General features: G+C 46.3%; 2 protein-coding genes across 7 annotated transcripts in view; both read right to left on the minus strand.

Annotated features, from left to right (window-relative positions):
• Positions 1 to 11: 11 nt before the first annotated feature.
• LOC120948157 (uncharacterized) lies at positions 12 to 12,700 on the minus strand. Of its 6 annotated transcripts, none has more exons than XM_040364193.2 (5): positions 12,154 to 12,700; positions 6,499 to 6,820; positions 4,416 to 4,950; positions 4,014 to 4,338; positions 12 to 2,894 (listed from the first exon to the last, which is right to left on the minus strand). In XM_040364193.2, the coding sequence occupies exons 2-5, from the start codon at positions 6,803 to 6,805 to the stop codon at positions 1,668 to 1,670; spliced, it is 2,394 nt and encodes a 797-aa protein (XP_040220127.2). In that variant the 5' UTR covers positions 6,806 to 6,820; positions 12,154 to 12,700; the 3' UTR covers positions 12 to 1,667. The 6 variants fall into 6 exon arrangements, with proteins under 6 accessions (XP_040220127.2, XP_049462865.1, XP_040220128.2 ...); XM_049606908.1 differs by lacking the exon at positions 12,154 to 12,700 and adding an exon at positions 11,543 to 11,718; XM_040364194.2 differs by lacking the exon at positions 12,154 to 12,700 and adding an exon at positions 11,508 to 11,717.
• Positions 12,701 to 15,724: 3,024 nt separating this feature from the next.
• The window catches only part of LOC120948156 (uncharacterized), a 44,641-nt gene continuing 43,942 nt past the window's right edge, over positions 15,725 to 16,423 (minus strand). The window contains exon 7 of the mRNA XM_049606906.1: positions 15,725 to 16,286. Within this exon, the coding sequence (XP_049462863.1) occupies positions 16,174 to 16,286 (113 nt within the window). The 3' untranslated portion in view covers positions 15,725 to 16,173. The remainder of the gene's footprint in view (positions 16,287 to 16,423) is intronic.

Consider the following 16,423-nt stretch of genomic DNA (forward strand, 5'->3'; position numbering starts at 1 on the left):
GCACACGATCCTCGTTTGTTCGCACTTGATTCTTCTAAATCCATTTATTTTAACTCGCTGTTCTGCACTTAATAATTCCACTACTTCGTAAATAACAAAAAGTAAAATAGTGTATTTCATCTGATCTGCGTGTTGCTCCCCCTTTTGTGTTTTGTTTGATTTGCGTCTAACGTTGTATATTTGTTTCTAATCACGGTATGGAGAGGGAGGGGAGGATTGGATTATTTTATCGGATTTTTGTTTTAAATTATTTACAAAACATGGTCTCATGCCCTTCGAAAGGCAGGAGTCGACATTAATGTTCCAAATCTTACGGGTTCTCTATCGGTTTTTCTTCTTCTTCTAAAGGTAATCACTAGCACTCTTTCTCATTAGGTTTGTGTATGCGTGTCCCGTCCGCGGTAGTTCTTCTGTTGTCTTGTGCGATTCCTGGTCTCTGTCCGTCTCTTAGTCACTATTGATTCAACGGCTGAAAGCGTATCTGAACGGTCCCGCGCGCTTGTCTTAATCAACTATCTCAATGCAATGAATGTATAAATTTTGCCCTCAAATTCCTAAAAGGTTCTATAACTTCTAGTTCACAACATTATGATGGGGCCAAGCCTTATGATATCTACCCCACAGGTGAGTAAAAATAGACTCCCGCATTCCTTTCTTTCGATGCAAGTTCACGTTCGTTGCTACCCTTCCCCAACATTACAGCCCCCATTCGTGCGCTACTAGCATGCTGTTGGTCCACGCAAAAATCAAGGTTACTGATGCTTACGATCATGCTTTTGATCGTTTAGTAAATAAAAAAAAAGAAAGATTGCTCTCTTTCTCTTCTCATAGTAACAATGAAGGTGTCGGAATATAATCAATGCTGCTCACTAGCGCGCGTTTGTCGCTTGGGTTTCTTGTAATTTACCAATGTTGGAGAGACACAGCGACTCCACTGTAACTCCAATCCGATCACTACACCGCGCTACCTCACTACGAATTCAATTCGTTTGCAATAGTGCTTTACACTCGTTGCCTGTATTTTGATTATTCACTATTTTTCTGCTTTGCTACTGTTACACTCTCTATCTCGATCACGATGCTACATTTGCCTAAACCCTACACAATGCTTCACTAAAGTTCTCCTATTGCCCATTTCCCAATCACCCATCTTGGCACAGTTTTACAACAGCTTTAGTAGATCAGCTTGTCCTGATCTAAAAGGAACGTCTGATTCATCTTTTTTTTTTGCTGTGATGGTGAAGTTCGTTAGATTCTAGGTTCGTTTTCTTTACAGTAGTTCTGCTAACGATAATGTCTAGAGAGTTCAAGCGATGAGTTCAATGAGACTCTTCATCCCCCGAAATAGGAGTAAGCTAGAAGATTTGAACACAAATAATTAAATTTCACAACATAAAGCACAGGATAGGTCCATATCTAAAATGAATTGGAATGGTTTAGGAGAAGAGCTTTATAAGCCGTTTGAAAAAAGGAAATGCCCCCAGTAGGATGGCATATTCCAGCTAGTTTAGGCCGCGATAAAAATTACTAATATCTACGTTACTACAAAAAAAAACCCTTTTTCCCAAATATGGGTTGCCCGGCAAGCACCGTGTCTATCTTTACTGTCATTTTAACTTCCCGAGATCGCTCCAGCTTCAAAAGCACCAAACGTCCGCAGACCTCACTCAGAACAGCTTCGTTCGCTGGCAGTAGCAGTACTTGCGCAGGTAGTCTATATGCATACACTCGCTCTGGCTGGCGTACTCGTTCAGCCGACTGATCGACCCAGTGATTTCGAACGCGTCCCGCTCCTGATAGTGTCGCACCGTCGACTCAAACTTCCCACCGCCCGGCTTACCGTCAAAGATCAACAAATAGTCCCGGTACGGCAGCCGGCCCTTCGGTTCATGTGCCATCTTAGCGAGCGTGATCGACCCAACCGCTAGCTTAGCGCACGCATAGTTCACCGTCGTGCTGTTACGATGCTCCTCCAGATCGCGATTCACATAATCAATCACGAACGCGATCGCCCGCTGCACCATGGGCGAACGCTTATCGATCGGCTGGAAGTTGGCGCAGGTGCACCAGTGCGATTCGATGGCCGTCTCCTCGCAAGACCGATTCCACGGTACCTCCGCGAAAATGCTCTGGCAGTTGGGGCAGCTGAGCGGACCGGGCAGATTGTCGATCCGCCCGGACAGCTCCAGCACGTGCTTCAGTGTGGCGTGCAAATCGTACGGGTTCGTTAGCCGATTGCGATTGATCTTGAGCGCTTGCACTATTTCGGGATGCTCCTCGCGGAACCATTCCGGCAGCCAGATGAAGTTAAACGGCAGCCGTTCCTCGAGCCACCCCGTCAGCAGCATACGAACGGGGCCGAACCGTAGCCCGTGATCGCTGAAAAACACCACCATGCTGCTGTTCAGAATGCCCCGCTCGTCCAGCTCCTCCAGGTAGTACTTCATGCGCAGATCCATCGAGGACGGATCGCTAATGTCGTTGTGGCTGAACGTGTTCGTCCAGAACAGCCCAAAGTACGGTTCGGTCCGGTACTGCGACGCAAAGTCCAGCGCGTACTGGTAGATGTGGTCGGCGTAGTTCTGATACCCGAGACAGAAGGTGAGCGAGTTTTTCATCTTCTTCGAGAGGTTCTTCTCGGCCGCGAGCGCTACCGGGCGGAAGTAGTGGTCGGTCGGTTGCGCCACAAACCCGTACTTGTGGTAGTTGAACGTGTTGATGCCGGCCTCGTCCTCGGCGTAGGCCGTCGCGTACCCACTGTCCGCGAAGTACTTCCACATGAACGGGCACTCCTCGAGCTGGCCGACCTTCTTCGGGTTGCAGATCGAGTAGGCGAGCGAGTTGTTGTACCCGGTCAGGATCGCCATCAGGTTTGGGTAAGTGTTGTCGTCAATCTGAAGCAAAAACAAAAGAGTTCGGTCAGTCAGGGATCGTAATGTTCTTCTAGACTATTGATGCGATCTCTACAGCGCACAACCTATTGTTAGTTTGGTTTGGACTCCGGCAATATGGGAACCACTATTTCTGCTTGGAATCGAAGTCGTTCGGAGTCGTAGTCATCTAGATCTGAGTCGTCCGGATTCGTTCGGAGTCGTCCGGAGCCGTCCGGAGTTGTCCGGAGTCATCCGAAGTCATTCGGAGTCATAGTCGTCTGGGTCGGAGTCATCAAGTCTGAGTCGTCCGAAGTCGTCCTGAGTCATCCAGAGTCATCCGGAGTTGCCCAGTGTCGTTTGTAGTCGGAGACGACCGAGTTGTAGGGAGACGTCCGGAGTCGTCCGGAGTCATATGGAGAGCTCCGCCCGGAGTCGTTCGGAGTCATCTGGAGCCGTCCGGAGTTGTCCGAAGTCATCCGAAGTCATTCGAAGTCATAGTCGTCTGGCTCGGAGTCATTCAGGGTCATCAGGAGTTGTTCGGAGTCGTTCGAAGTCGTCCTGAGTCATCCAGAGTCATCCGGAGTTGCCCAGAGTCGTTTGGAGTCGGAGACGACCAAGTTGTAGGGAGACGTCCGGAGTCGTCCGGAGTCGTCCGGAGTCGTATGGAGAGCTCCGCCCGGAATCGTTCGGAGTCATCTGGAGCCGTCCGGAGTTGTCCGAAATCATCCGAAGTCATTCAGAGTCATAATCGTCTGGGTCGGAGTCATTCAGGGTCGTCAGGAGTTGTTCGGAGTCGTTCGAAGTCGTCCTGAGTCATCCAGAGTTATCCGGAGTTGCCCAGAGTCGTTTGGAGTCGGAGGCGACCAAGTTGTAGGGAGACGTCCGGAGTCGTATGGAGAGCTCCGTCCGGAGTCGTCCGGAGCAGTCCGGAGTAATCCGGAGTAGTCCAGAGTCGGATTCCGGAATCGTCTGGAGTTATCCGGAGTTGTTCGAGTACAGTCCTTTGTTTCGGAGGCCGACTCCGGACGACTCCGACTCTGATCAATTCCGGAGTTGGTACCGAAACTATCGGAGTCGGATCGCAGTCGACTCCAGAGTTTTTGTCTACTTGACCCATCCCCATCATAGACCTCACCGTACCTTATTGTATCCCTTCAGCTCAAACCAGCCCGTATCGTACAGATGCTGGGCCGTGTGGGGCATCGCACGGATGAGATTGAGCCGCGATATGCTGTCGATGCCGATCATCAGCACGCTGAGCGGTCGCTTCTCCGTCCGCCCCCGGAACTTGTCCATACGCTCGCGCACGCTCGGCTGCGGCCGGATCAGTGCGTGCACGTTGGTGTAGATCGCCTTCTTCGACTTGCTCGACTCGGACACACCGGCCTTGCAGCGTACCAGCACACCGTTCCGTACCGACGGTGGCAATAGGAACGATTCGTTGAACGGGACACACTCTCCCACCCTACGAAAACATTTTGGAGAAGCAAGAAATTATTAGCTTAGCAAGGCAAGCGCCCTTAAATCTCACCCATTCCTTACCAGAAATTCTTATCAGCCTTATCCTTCGTGCCGGCCCGCTCGATGCTCTGGTAGCAGCACCGGACGTACCGCATGTAGTGCGGCATGAACGCGTCCAGCTGGTCCCGGTGGTACCGCACCAGCACCGTGTCGTTGTCAAAGTGCTGCTCGATCGACGTGAGCGGTTGCTTCGGGCTGCACGGCACGAACCGCTCCTTGCTGAACAGCCGCATCACGTCCTTAGCTACCGGGTTCAGGTCCATGATCTGGCAGCCCGGTCCCCACACGATAAAGCCCTTCGGCACTGGAGCGTACGGATCGGTCGGTATCGCACCGGTGGAGGTGATGGTGTTGTTGTTGATCGCAGGGACAATGTTGTTGGTGGTAGTGGTGTTGGTGGTGGTGGCGGTAGTGGTGATGATGGTGGTAGTAGTGGAGGCATTGGTTTGGGGAACGATCGGAACAATTCGATTGAAGGTGAGTTGCAGTTCGTCTGCGCTCGCGAGTGCAGCAGCATCAGGCTCGTTGTTATTGGTGCATTTTGTTGCAATTTGATCTTTTTCAACGTTCAACATCGTTACGAAGGGCAAGGGAGGGAGGGGGGGGGGGGGTGGTAGTGGCAGGGAGTTACGTGTTACGGTTTAGTGCACGTTAAACGGTTAGGGATTTTTTTTAATGGGTTTTGTTTTAACGAAACAAACACATTTGCCAATTTTTAAACGAAAAAACAAACGCACACAAAACAAAAAAAGGCCCCAGGGGGTGTTGTTTTTGGTGTTTTTAAGAAATTATTTTTGATTACAGTATTTGTTGGTTTAACATACATCAACGAAAACGTGTGAGTTTTGGCGTGCAATGTTAATGTTTTTACATTAAAAAGGCAATTCTCACGGCGAGGGGGAACGGTGTTATATTTGAAATGTGCAAAAAAGATACAAGAAGTTTTGTGTTGGTGAGAATGTATGTATGTGTGTGTGTTTGCACCGATACAAAATTATACATTTTACACCAAAAAAATACACACAACATACACAGAAAAATTCAAGGTGTCGTATATACGTAAAGAGATAGAGAGAGAGAGAGAGAAGGAGAGCGATAGAAAAAGGGAGCAGTACGGGGCGTTTTGAAAATTGCATAATTTGGTTTTGATTGCACCATAATAATATGTGTACGTGATATTGTACCGACGCGAAACGGGGAAGGTGAAGGGGATGGTGAAGAACAATTTAGCAAACAAAACCGAGAGCGAAGAGGGAGGGGGGGGGGAGAAGAATAAAAATGGGAGATAAAAAAGACAGAATTAAACAACCAATCGAGCTCTTTGCGCGTTGCCGCTGTGGGGACTAGCTTTCGGCATCGTGGAAGAAGGCAGCGTGTGTGTGTCTGTGTGCACTAGGGTGGAGGGTTGGGTGGATCAAGTGCAGGTTGAGTGTTTGCTCAATTAATTAAAAAGATAGAGAAACTAGCTATCAGAAGAAAAGGGGAACTGAAAACAATTCTAATAAAAGGTGTGTATGTGTGTATGGATGAGTGTTGTAATATCAAAACAGCAGACTTAAGCATACAGATCTCTACTACTCAAACTGAAGCCTTTTTATTTATTTATTTATTGAAGTAAACAGAATACAATTTAATGCTTTGTTGGATTTAATTTTATACAAAATTAATTTTATATTTTTTATATATTTTTGTTTCTGTATGGAACAAATCTATTCCAATTGGTCGTAACACGATTTTAAATCACCCAGATAACTTGAGAACAAACACAACATCGTAAACCGAAATGATAATCCAATCACTACTACATATACTCATACAAACACTGCTAAGGAATAATTATAAATTAATGTTTTAAAGCTACAGTACGAGTGTTGATAAGCATTTTTCAAATTAATTTCATTTAACTGTCTTATCAATCACAACCCAAAACAAACAAAAACGAACACACACACACACTCATAAATAAAACCATGCAAAACAGGCAACCATGCACACCTATCACACACTGCACCACCACACAAACAACCGAACCGATTGATCGTGTGTCCCCTGCTATCTCTTTACTCCCCCTTCTCCCTTTTTTCACCCCCCCCAAGATTCTTACCTTTTGGTCCGGGTAGGTCCGCATCGTCCGCCGGTATGGTCACGATCATCTGGGTCACATCGGTCCCAGTCATGAAGTACAGGTACACGGTGACGCAAAACAGCAGCCCGATGGCGAGTACTGGCGCCCGGCCGCACCGATCCACCGGGTGCAGCAGCCCGCCGGCCACTCGGCCACCGCCGCCAGCATCGCGCCGATTGTTGGTGCAGGTTGGCGATGGTCTGTGATGATGCTGTTGCTTTCTACTGAGCACCGCCAGTGCGGTGGTCGCCGGCTCGAGCAGTGTCTGTAACACCGATGGTTTCATAGCGGATGCTCATTGCTGGAAAGGAGAGGAAGTGGAATGGATCACACCGCAAACACTGAATTACTCATCCTAGTAGCAAAGTGGAATCTCTAACCCTTTCCTCTATCTAAGGGGGCAACAACACAGTGATGATCTCACATCAGCTCGCTCGTTCATCTTGTAGGTATTCAAGCATTTAATTAAACTGACCCCTGGAAATCAAACACAATCGAGGGGTTCCCGATTTTTTTGGTACACTCATCATAAGTCATTTGAGACAGAAATAACATAAAAAGCTACAGAACGATTGCCCTATCACAAAAAATATAACAAATAATCATTTCAAATGCTTCACTTCGTTAGTTTCCCATTCGCCTCATCCCCGGAGCCGGTGATTAGAGTGCCCCTCTTGTTGGAGCTCTTGAGATTGGTCGGAAAGATTTTTTTTAAACGGTCTTTCCCACCAACGATAAGTCTTCGGAACGATTAACACGATTCAAACATCAGGGCATGTGGCAAAAGGAGCGCATGTCTTATGTCTGATGTCATGATTGGGGGATTTTTTGTTGGCCAGATATTCACACGACGACCCTCAAGGCCACCAATCACCAATGCCCTCCGGTTGATGAACGTGTGCGAATCTTGGCAAAATATCACAAGAATCTAGACAATCCCCAACGGTGAGTGATCGTTTGCCTTTTTTGTTGACACCATCAAGGTCTCTCTCCCTAACATAGTGTTTAGTTCGCTACATTGCGAATTTATCCGGTTTCGGGAGGTCACAAAGGTTATGGTCATTAAAACACGTTTGCCCCAACTTCCTCCGCCGGTGGTGGAGATTGGCGAACATTGTAAACAACTCCTCGTGCTGGTGAGAATCTCGATAATTACTACCGCTGGATCTCGCCAAATCCCTAGGTTTTTGATGATGCGATTAAATTCCATTCGTTGCACAATGGACAGCCTTGCCTGTTTTTATTGCCACTACTGACCGGAATTGTGGCCCGGAGATGCAATCAAGCGTATTCCAGTGGCCCGATTTGGTCCGGGAGACGCGTGCGCGCGCGCGATCAAGCACCAAGATATGATCACGATCGTCAACACGACACGCCGACTGGGCGTAATTTAAGACGAAACATTCTAAACCTTCCTGATCTGTTCTCAGCCCTTGAATAGACTGGCCGCTGTTCTATGTCGCTTCCGTGAGCGGCGAATGCAGCTGCATCTATTTTTACGCCCCTCTGCTGTATGCGCTCTACTTGGCAATCGTTTAGTGCACAATGCATATTATTTTCCCAGCTTCCCAGCAGGGCGGGTGGGTGGGTTGGTGCGTCTGAATCGAGCGCAAAGTGCACAGTTGCGTTGAGAATTGTTGCTATTTTTCGCTTTGCTATTCCAAGCACCGTGGCTGCCTTTAATATTTAATCAAAACATTATTAAGAATTTAATCACCACCAACAAAGCTTGCCAAACTAAACAGACTCACTCAGTTCCCACACCCTTGCCGGGACAGAATTCAATCGAACGACTGTCTTGTGGGACCAACTTTAAGCTCGTTAATAATTCATCCCATTTTGGCTATGGCTACCCCGGCTGCTTGTGTGATGGGGATCAGGGCTTTATAATAATCCTTCTGCCTTCCCTCCCCAGTGGTGCTCGTATCACTTTTCTTCCGCAGAGCAAACTTCATGGAAAGTGCAACTGCACAACACTATAGCCCCGTGCCATGCCGAAAGCGGGACAGCATAAAAGCCACGAAAGCCAACGACCGGTGTATGGCTGGGATCAACCATGGGTCGGCAGAGCTGGGTGACACCGTGAACTTGCTTACCAAGCAGCCTGCAGGTCCTTCAGTATCCCTCCTCCCCCCGCCAGGACCGGAAAATCTATTCAAAACCCAACTAACGACGTGGCACAATGCATCAATAATTCCGTGCCCTATTACGGGAACCCTTTACAGCGTTCACTAAAGGGCCTCTCTATCTTCCTCCACTTTCTCTCTCGCTTGTGGACAGTTTCCTTTTCCACCGATAGGTTGAGTAATTGCCGACCCATTCAACACCAACAAGTTTAGCGGGAAGGCTGGCTGGCGAAAATCGAACCAACGTCGAACGATGCAATGGAAGGAATAAGCAGTTTTAGTGTGTCCTTGTGTGTGTGTGTGTGTGTCTGTGGGTATTGGTAGACGACACTGTTTGATTAACAACGCCGGATGACTAATACCGGCAGCGGCTGACGTCACCGATAGTGCATGCTAAAGCACTCGTGTTCGTGTCCTTATTATTGAGCTATCCTGGTGAGGATTTTATGCCTTACGGAGGCAATACAGCGAAGCTACTCAATGATATGTCTCCGGTGCTCTATTGAGCTATTAAGGATGATGATGATGAGACATTATTCCTTTAAGAACATTGCTTTATATTTGTGTATCTTCTATAAAAAAATTGAACACGTAGTTAAACCCTGATATTCCGTGATTGCTGGTTCCGTAGTATAAGTCGACTTGTTCATCCTTAAAACATTGCTCGAAACAGGCTCAAATCTTGAATGAGAACCGAGTGTACTCTATACTTCGTAGGACTCAATACTATTTTACTGTGTGGATAAACTATTCCAGTAACCATGGAATAAATCCCAAGGAACATTAGCAAGGAACAGGACAAATTTGTTAAGGAGCAAAGCAGGAAAACTAATGCTTGTTACTACGATACGATTTTAGCTGAGAACAGACTGTACATCAGTTGAGGATAGTTGCCCGTAGCACGTCACTAGAACGGTACAGTTAACGATCAAGCACGAAGGGCTTTCGTCAAATCGTCACCGAACAGAAGATAGACTGTCTAGACTTAGTCACCGTTTTGATTGAATGAATGATAGTATTTATACCAGAAAGGGCAGGGATTAGCAATTACTTACTGAAGTGCACTCGAGCATGAAGAGTGGCGTTCGCAAGCAGTTGCTATGTCTGATAAACTAGTTTGTGATTCTACATATTGGTTCAAAACACACCTCTGACACAACCTTCAACTATGCAGCCGAGTTCAGCTGCATCACACGAGGGTGTAATACTAAATCTATTATTACACTACAAAAATCTGCGTTTAGTCAAGGGCTCTGCTTAACATAATCACCGTATCGAGCTGTATGATCACTTGGGTAATTTAAAATCCTCAGATGCATGTTAAAAACCGCTGCCAACCGAAAACGTCAATCATTCGGTCACATTTCGGTTATGAGTTTTTAATTGCAAACCCATTGGGTGGTTTGGCAAACATTTGTCAGGTCTGGGTGATTATTTCTGAATCCCATTATTTTAATTATTTCTTTTTTTCTTTTGCAAATGGTGATCTTTCAAGCAACTGTAATGATCAGAGATATTCATCCATTACAGCTAATTCTGCTCGTTCTGCAAACAGACGCGACTAATGTATGTTCTGTTCCTATACAAACCCTGTGGAGAGTTCACACGTAAGCCATTCTCTGTATATGGTCAGGTTTTGTCATGACAACGCTATATACGTTACTCACTCAACTTTGACAAACCACCTAAAAAACGAACCCATCATTCACACGGGTATGTTAATGATTGTTTACTCAGCATGTGGTGTGTTGGATTACTGGTTTTAGGCCAACACGCTTTGTAGGACATGTCTACGATTGGCCTCTCTCTTATCGCGTCCATTATAACGTCTAATGCCGGATGATAACTTTTTCCATGACACTTGATGACACACATTCGATATGATCGAATAAAAGCGTGATAATCTTCCAATGTTTATCCGATGAAAGTAGTCGCTAGATCCGTTTATGATACCCGACACGAACCTTAATTCCTAAACACCGATAACCGTTGAAGAACCTCAACTCGTGCTTAACACTCTTTCGGTGGGTGAGAACAACCGGCATTGTATGCATTTTTGATGAACACGGGCCATTAAGGTGGTCGAGACTGCCGACAAACCGTTTGTTATATTGACCTTTTCACATTTTGCCACGGACAGTTGCCTCCCAAGCTACCCCACATGGCATTAAATCTGTCTACACACCGGACACACTGATTGATACTACACGAACACCTCACAAAGGACAATTTACTGAGAGGGACACTAAATACGCCCGGGTCACGCTATATCCTGGGTCACCAAACCATAACAAACTGCGTCTTCCTGCCACTGACTTGTTCCGTCGGTCGTGCTATCTCGGCACTGAGGGCACACACACACGCGAGACGTCTTTCGTGATTAAACGCTCATTACAGACTCTCGCAGGACGTTATCTCGACATACGCCAACCCAACAGAGATGCCACAGCACATCTCGCTGCGCGTTGAACCATACGCACCAACGGAGAAGCGTCACAGCAGCACGCTCTCTTGTTGACGTTGATCGGGTGAATCGTATTCGTCTACAATTGCATGGGAAAAATCGCAAATCGCTTACACAAGTACTGGGAAAAAAGTGGACAGAGCGTGAGCAAGGAATTAACTTCACGGACGCAAATTTTAATGTTATAAATAAATCACTCACGGCACGGCACACTCTGTGAGCACTGCTGCGAGTGCTACAAGGCAATCGTTAGTGTCGCCAATTTTTAACCGCCTTCCGTGACCCCATCTGTTTTCTCCGAGGGATTGAGTGGGAAAATGGTTTAACGAACAACAGCTGGTTGTCACGCGTCAAACATGTGGAGCATCATTTACTGCACTGGATGCTGCGGAAAATACCTTTACGCAAGCCGAGAACACGAACAGCTTCGCACCTCATCTAGAACGCGAGAGCTGCAGCATCAAACACACACTCTCTCACACACACATGTATCATCACAGCGCGCGCGTCACAGCAAAAACATCGAGCGTCTGTGCGGCAGCGGGCCCCAACAGAATTCGCACAAGCCTACGCGAAGCAAGGCCTGTAATGAACTGAGCCGCGCTATTGAGCATGGATGCTGCTTAGGCGACGAGATCTCGCGCTATATTTGCACAGTCGGCTTCGCTCCCTCCACTGCTTGTCGCCCGTACGCAGCTGTGAGGGGGGTTTTTTGCGTTTTTTTTTTGAGGGAATTTGGGGAAGGGATGGCAGCATAAAGTAAATAAAAAAACAGGAAATATTACTGTAAAGGGAGTAAAGGGAGAGTGTACGAAACACTGTTTAGAACAGTATTGCCGTCGCGTTGATAACACATTGTAACACAAACTACACTATCTTCTTCTTCTTCTTTGCATTGGCGTTTTGTTACATCAACTCAGCATAATTGCTTAAAGAATCACACTTTACTTCCATCCACTGTCGATGGTCGGCAGAGGACAAACGCAGCATAAACCCCTTGCTCTCTTGCTCCCTCCCTGCCCGTTCGACGCATCTTCTACCTACCTACAGTACGCAGCTTTCACAGTACGCTCACAGAGGACGCAGCGCAGGAAGTAGCTCCGGCAGCCCGAAGAACCATCCGGACCATCGGTACCAGCTAGCAGCCAATCAAGGAGCAAAGGTTGTGGGTAGCTTTTTTAAAGGATTGCCATCGCCACCTTCGGATTGACGGGACCGTGACGTTTCGTTTAGATGTTTTTATGCGCTACACGCATTTAGCACAGCACTGGGACGACGACAGCGATAGGAGCCTTCACTTCCTTGCACATCCTGGAGCAAAGGAGGGACACACGCACACCAGGGGACGGGCCCGCTTTTGCAGACGCAGTACACGCACAGAGCTTGGGAACTTGGCGACCGTCCGAGGAATACTGATACTGAGGATACGTTGGTAGTTTGTTTTTCGCAGCCAGTCCAGTTACACATATACACGCTCGCTCTGGATGGGCTTCTGCGCAGTAGGATGCATCAGCGGCGAGTGCTCTGTGTTTGCCACGTGCTAGAGAAGGAAGGCGATGTGGCTGTTTTGGAAGGAATTGTGAACGTTCTGGGAAATTAGTTCATTTTAGAAGTTGGCAATCGAAAGGAACTGTGTGCGTGTGTGTGGTTGAATGTATTGTTTATCGTTTAGATCAGTGGTCGGCAAAACGAAAGCTAAAGTCAACCGTGCGCGTCGCTTTCAGTTACCTTACCATATACTGTGTTATTTTGTTAGAGTTAGAATTAATTTTGATAATCCGCCGGCACTGTCCAAGAGAATTTTCAACCAAATATGTTTTTTTCAAGATCGACGCATCAACTGTTCTATGAAGTTAGCATTAGTATTGTGTCATCAAATTATTCAACAATATTAACCAGAGTTTTGTAAAGTAACTCTTTCCCCAGAGAATTAACTGAGAATTACAATTAAAAGATAAGGACTTCACTTTCATCTTCAATTGTGATTAGTTGATTAGTTAGTTAAAAGTATGCTTAAGGCAAATAGACGCATAGGGGTAATAGATTACTATCAATTGCGGATGTACGTATAGATTAAGCCGTCAAAGATTTCACCTATCTCAGGTCAACACATACGCTTGCCAGGGAATCTGAGTTGTACGCAGGAAAGCTATCGACCAGCCATTCTATAGTTTGAGGATGCAGGTCATTTCAAAGAACCTGTTGAGAAGGTTGAACCTAGTACTATATCCTATCGTTGTGGTACTAGTAGTCTTATACGCCATTGAGAATTAATGAACTCTGTCTGAATGGTCTCTAAAATCTGAGGAAAGCATCTTAGACGCGTTTGAGAAGAAGATGCTCAGCAGAATTGTGGTCCCAGTAGGTGTGAAAGGACAATAGAGGAGAAGCTAAAACGACGAGCTGGATGAGCTTATCGGTGTACTAACTGACAGACTCCAGCGAGATGAGCAGGAGTAGATCCGGAAAACCCAGTCCGTCAAGGCCTTTTAGACCGTCCACAAGGACGGAGAGGACGTGGTAAACTTAAATCGAGGTGTTAAGATGCCGTGAGTGTATTAAAATCGGGCAGTACACACGTTTTTGTCACAAAAACTTCTGCGATTGTCGCACGAAGTTCTGCTAGACACAAGATCGTGAGTGAACGCTTCTTCAACATCCCAAGGCTGCAAAGCGGGTTTTGTGCTAGATAAGTAAGGGCATAAGTACTGTCAATTAATTCGCTCAAGTGATTAATTGATTTGATTTGATTTGATTGCTCTGTTTGCTTATAGATGACAAATCTTTACTATATGCTTGAAATGTACTTTACCAGTTTGAAATATTTGCTCATGCTATAAACATAGCTTAAGAAACCCTGTAAAACGACGTAGATTAACCACGGAGCAAACACTGAGCTCTCAGTTTCAAACAGATCGGCCTCTCTATCGTTGTGGCGCTCCGCTTAGCTATTTGCCTTATTTTCGGCGCCAACCCCTCTGCAACGTGCGATGATGCGAGCAAATTAACTGCAGTTCATCTAATAATAATTTCTTAATGGCACCATAAACGCTAAACGTTATATCCGCTTTACCATACACTACGACCGCATGCAGCGTGTGTGCTAATACCGTCATCTCGTTGTGATCGTTGTGAATTCTCCCCATTTCATATGTATTTCATTTGTTTTTTGAGATTTATTTTACTAAAATCTCTAACATTTTCAATCACACCTGTTTTGAAGAGGGTCCATAATTCTTGTGCGTCCTGAAACCGTGACCTTCTCAATCATATTAGCCGGGCGGAGAAATATCGGCCATTGCTCAATTTACGCTGGCGCATACTCAATCGACTGCGTCGCTATTCGCAGCGCAACGCAAATCAGAATAGTGGGCCGTATATGCTTCCAGCATCCAAAGTCTAACTCTTAACTTACTCGTGTATGTGTGTGTGTGGGGGTGTGTATCCACCCCCGAGAGCAGCTTGCGCATGATAAGAACGACCCGAATTGCCTATGCTAAATGGATGTACGCAAAAAACAACAACACACACGATCACCACTGTTGCGGCTGGATCTGGGTTTGATTAAAATTGCAAAGCGGAAGCTGTTCGTTCGAGACGTACTTACACGCTTACTCGTTTCCGTAGGCGAAGCGAAGGCTTAGGGCAAAGAACAGCAGATGCGTTGTGATATATATGGAAGTGATAAAATAAAAAAAAAACGAAAGTTTGATTAAAATTTGTATTTTACACTGCCGCCAACGCTACTACGGGCTACGATTGGAAGAGAGAATATTAAATTATTATTTCGGGTTTAGTTCGCAATGTTCGCTTCTAATTGGCCTAACGCTCTAATCTCTAACGTGCACTATCTTCACAATAGATAGACAGCTGTTTGTCGATGTAGTTAGAAAAATGGCCTGTTTTTTTAAAAATATTTTGTTAGATTTTGACTCTGAGTAATCCAACCCCAAAAATCGGATCGGGGGAAAGAATATGAATGCTTGAAAAGCAAATAAATAAATAAGCTAAAAGAGACGCAATCAGGCCTCGCCAGACTATTGAAGTGCATCATTCAACGACATGCAATCGACAATCCAAGTATGTCTGTGTGTTTGTGTGTGTGTAAGTGTGTTTATGTCGGCACTTTCTTTCCTGCGAAGGAAGCCGCCCTGTCCTCCTCCGAAATCGTCGTTGAACCAGGCTTTCAATAGTGGAGCCTAAACCTAACAAACGCATTGCTACAGTCGTTGGCTTATCGTTCTGCTCGACAACGACTCGTTGCTTTCTTTTTTGTGTTGCTCTCCAATCTGTTTTCTTTTAACACTTATCAATAATCTTGGTCGGCTCGTTAGACACATAGAGTAGTTAGAAAATGATAAAAATAAATAATTTTCCACTTCCACATAATGTCCCGCCGCGGTCGTTTGTGGAATCGACGAACGAAAAAAAGGGATTGACGGTTTACTTTATTGCTTTTTGGGCCCATCAGCACATTCAAATAGTGTTCCTTGTGGCGTAGATCCATTAAGATTTCCTTCTTTTTTTCTAATGTTTACCGAACCTCTCTAGCCGAAGTAAGCAAAGCCGGAAAACCGCTTCTTCCTACTTCCGGAGCCTCGCATTCGCATCATCATCGCTTAAAGTATGAATCTATCGCACCCTGTCCCTACTGTAACCGTAACACACGCTAGCCTTACTAAACGAACGATAAATAGTTAGAGAGGGATGATGTAATTATGCTTTCTAGTGTTAGTGTCCGCTGCTAAGCTCTCGCCTACCTTCCATGCTGCGTTACGCATTGAGTTACGCATTTACTTAATTTCTAGAATCCGCTTGTTTGCTGTTGTATTGATAGTGTTCGCACTACCTCAACACGGGTATGTCGTATAAAATGTTGTCTCCTTAAAAGGGACAAGCGTTCAGCTCGCCCCATTGCGTCTTTTGGACCTTTTATTTACAAAAAAAAATCAGCACAATCAGCGTGCTGCCGAGTGCAGTGGAACCGCGAACCTATTTATGGCCGTTCGAGCCGTAGCTGCGTGTAGCCACTCAGCCCTCTAGCCGGCGGTCCGAGCGAGGACTTTATGTTCGTGACCAGTGTCCACCGGTGATGCGGCTCGTTCTACTCCTTGGCTTGGACACGACGGCCGGTACGATCGGTGCGAGGACGTTGTTGTAGGCAGGCGCCGGGCATCCTGTCCAGGGAAAGAGAAACAGAGTGAAGTGTGTGCATGAGAAAGCGGAAACAAAACACAGCCCTCATGTGGGGGGGAATGGGTGAAATGGAAACGTATTTCCGTTCGTGTGGCCATGAGGGTGTACAAAAACATAC

Source organism: Anopheles coluzzii, chromosome 2, assembly GCF_943734685.1.
Source record: "Anopheles coluzzii chromosome 2, AcolN3, whole genome shotgun sequence".
In the NCBI taxonomy this organism is placed as follows: Eukaryota; Metazoa; Arthropoda; class Insecta; order Diptera; family Culicidae; genus Anopheles; species Anopheles coluzzii.

Excerpts from the sequence above, each read along its gene's own strand:
- LOC120948157 (XM_040364193.2), bottom strand. The coding sequence starts at position 6,805 with ATGAAACCATCGGTGTTACAGACACTGCTCGAGCCGGCGACCACCGCA. Across the intron at positions 4,951-6,498 it reads GGACCTACCCGGACCAAAAG|ATCAAATTGCAACAAAATGC; the intron begins GTAAGAATCTTG and ends ACGTTGAAAAAG. Across the intron at positions 4,339-4,415 it reads AAGGCTGATAAGAATTTCTG|GGTGGGAGAGTGTGTCCCGT; the intron begins GTAAGGAATGGG and ends ATGTTTTCGTAG.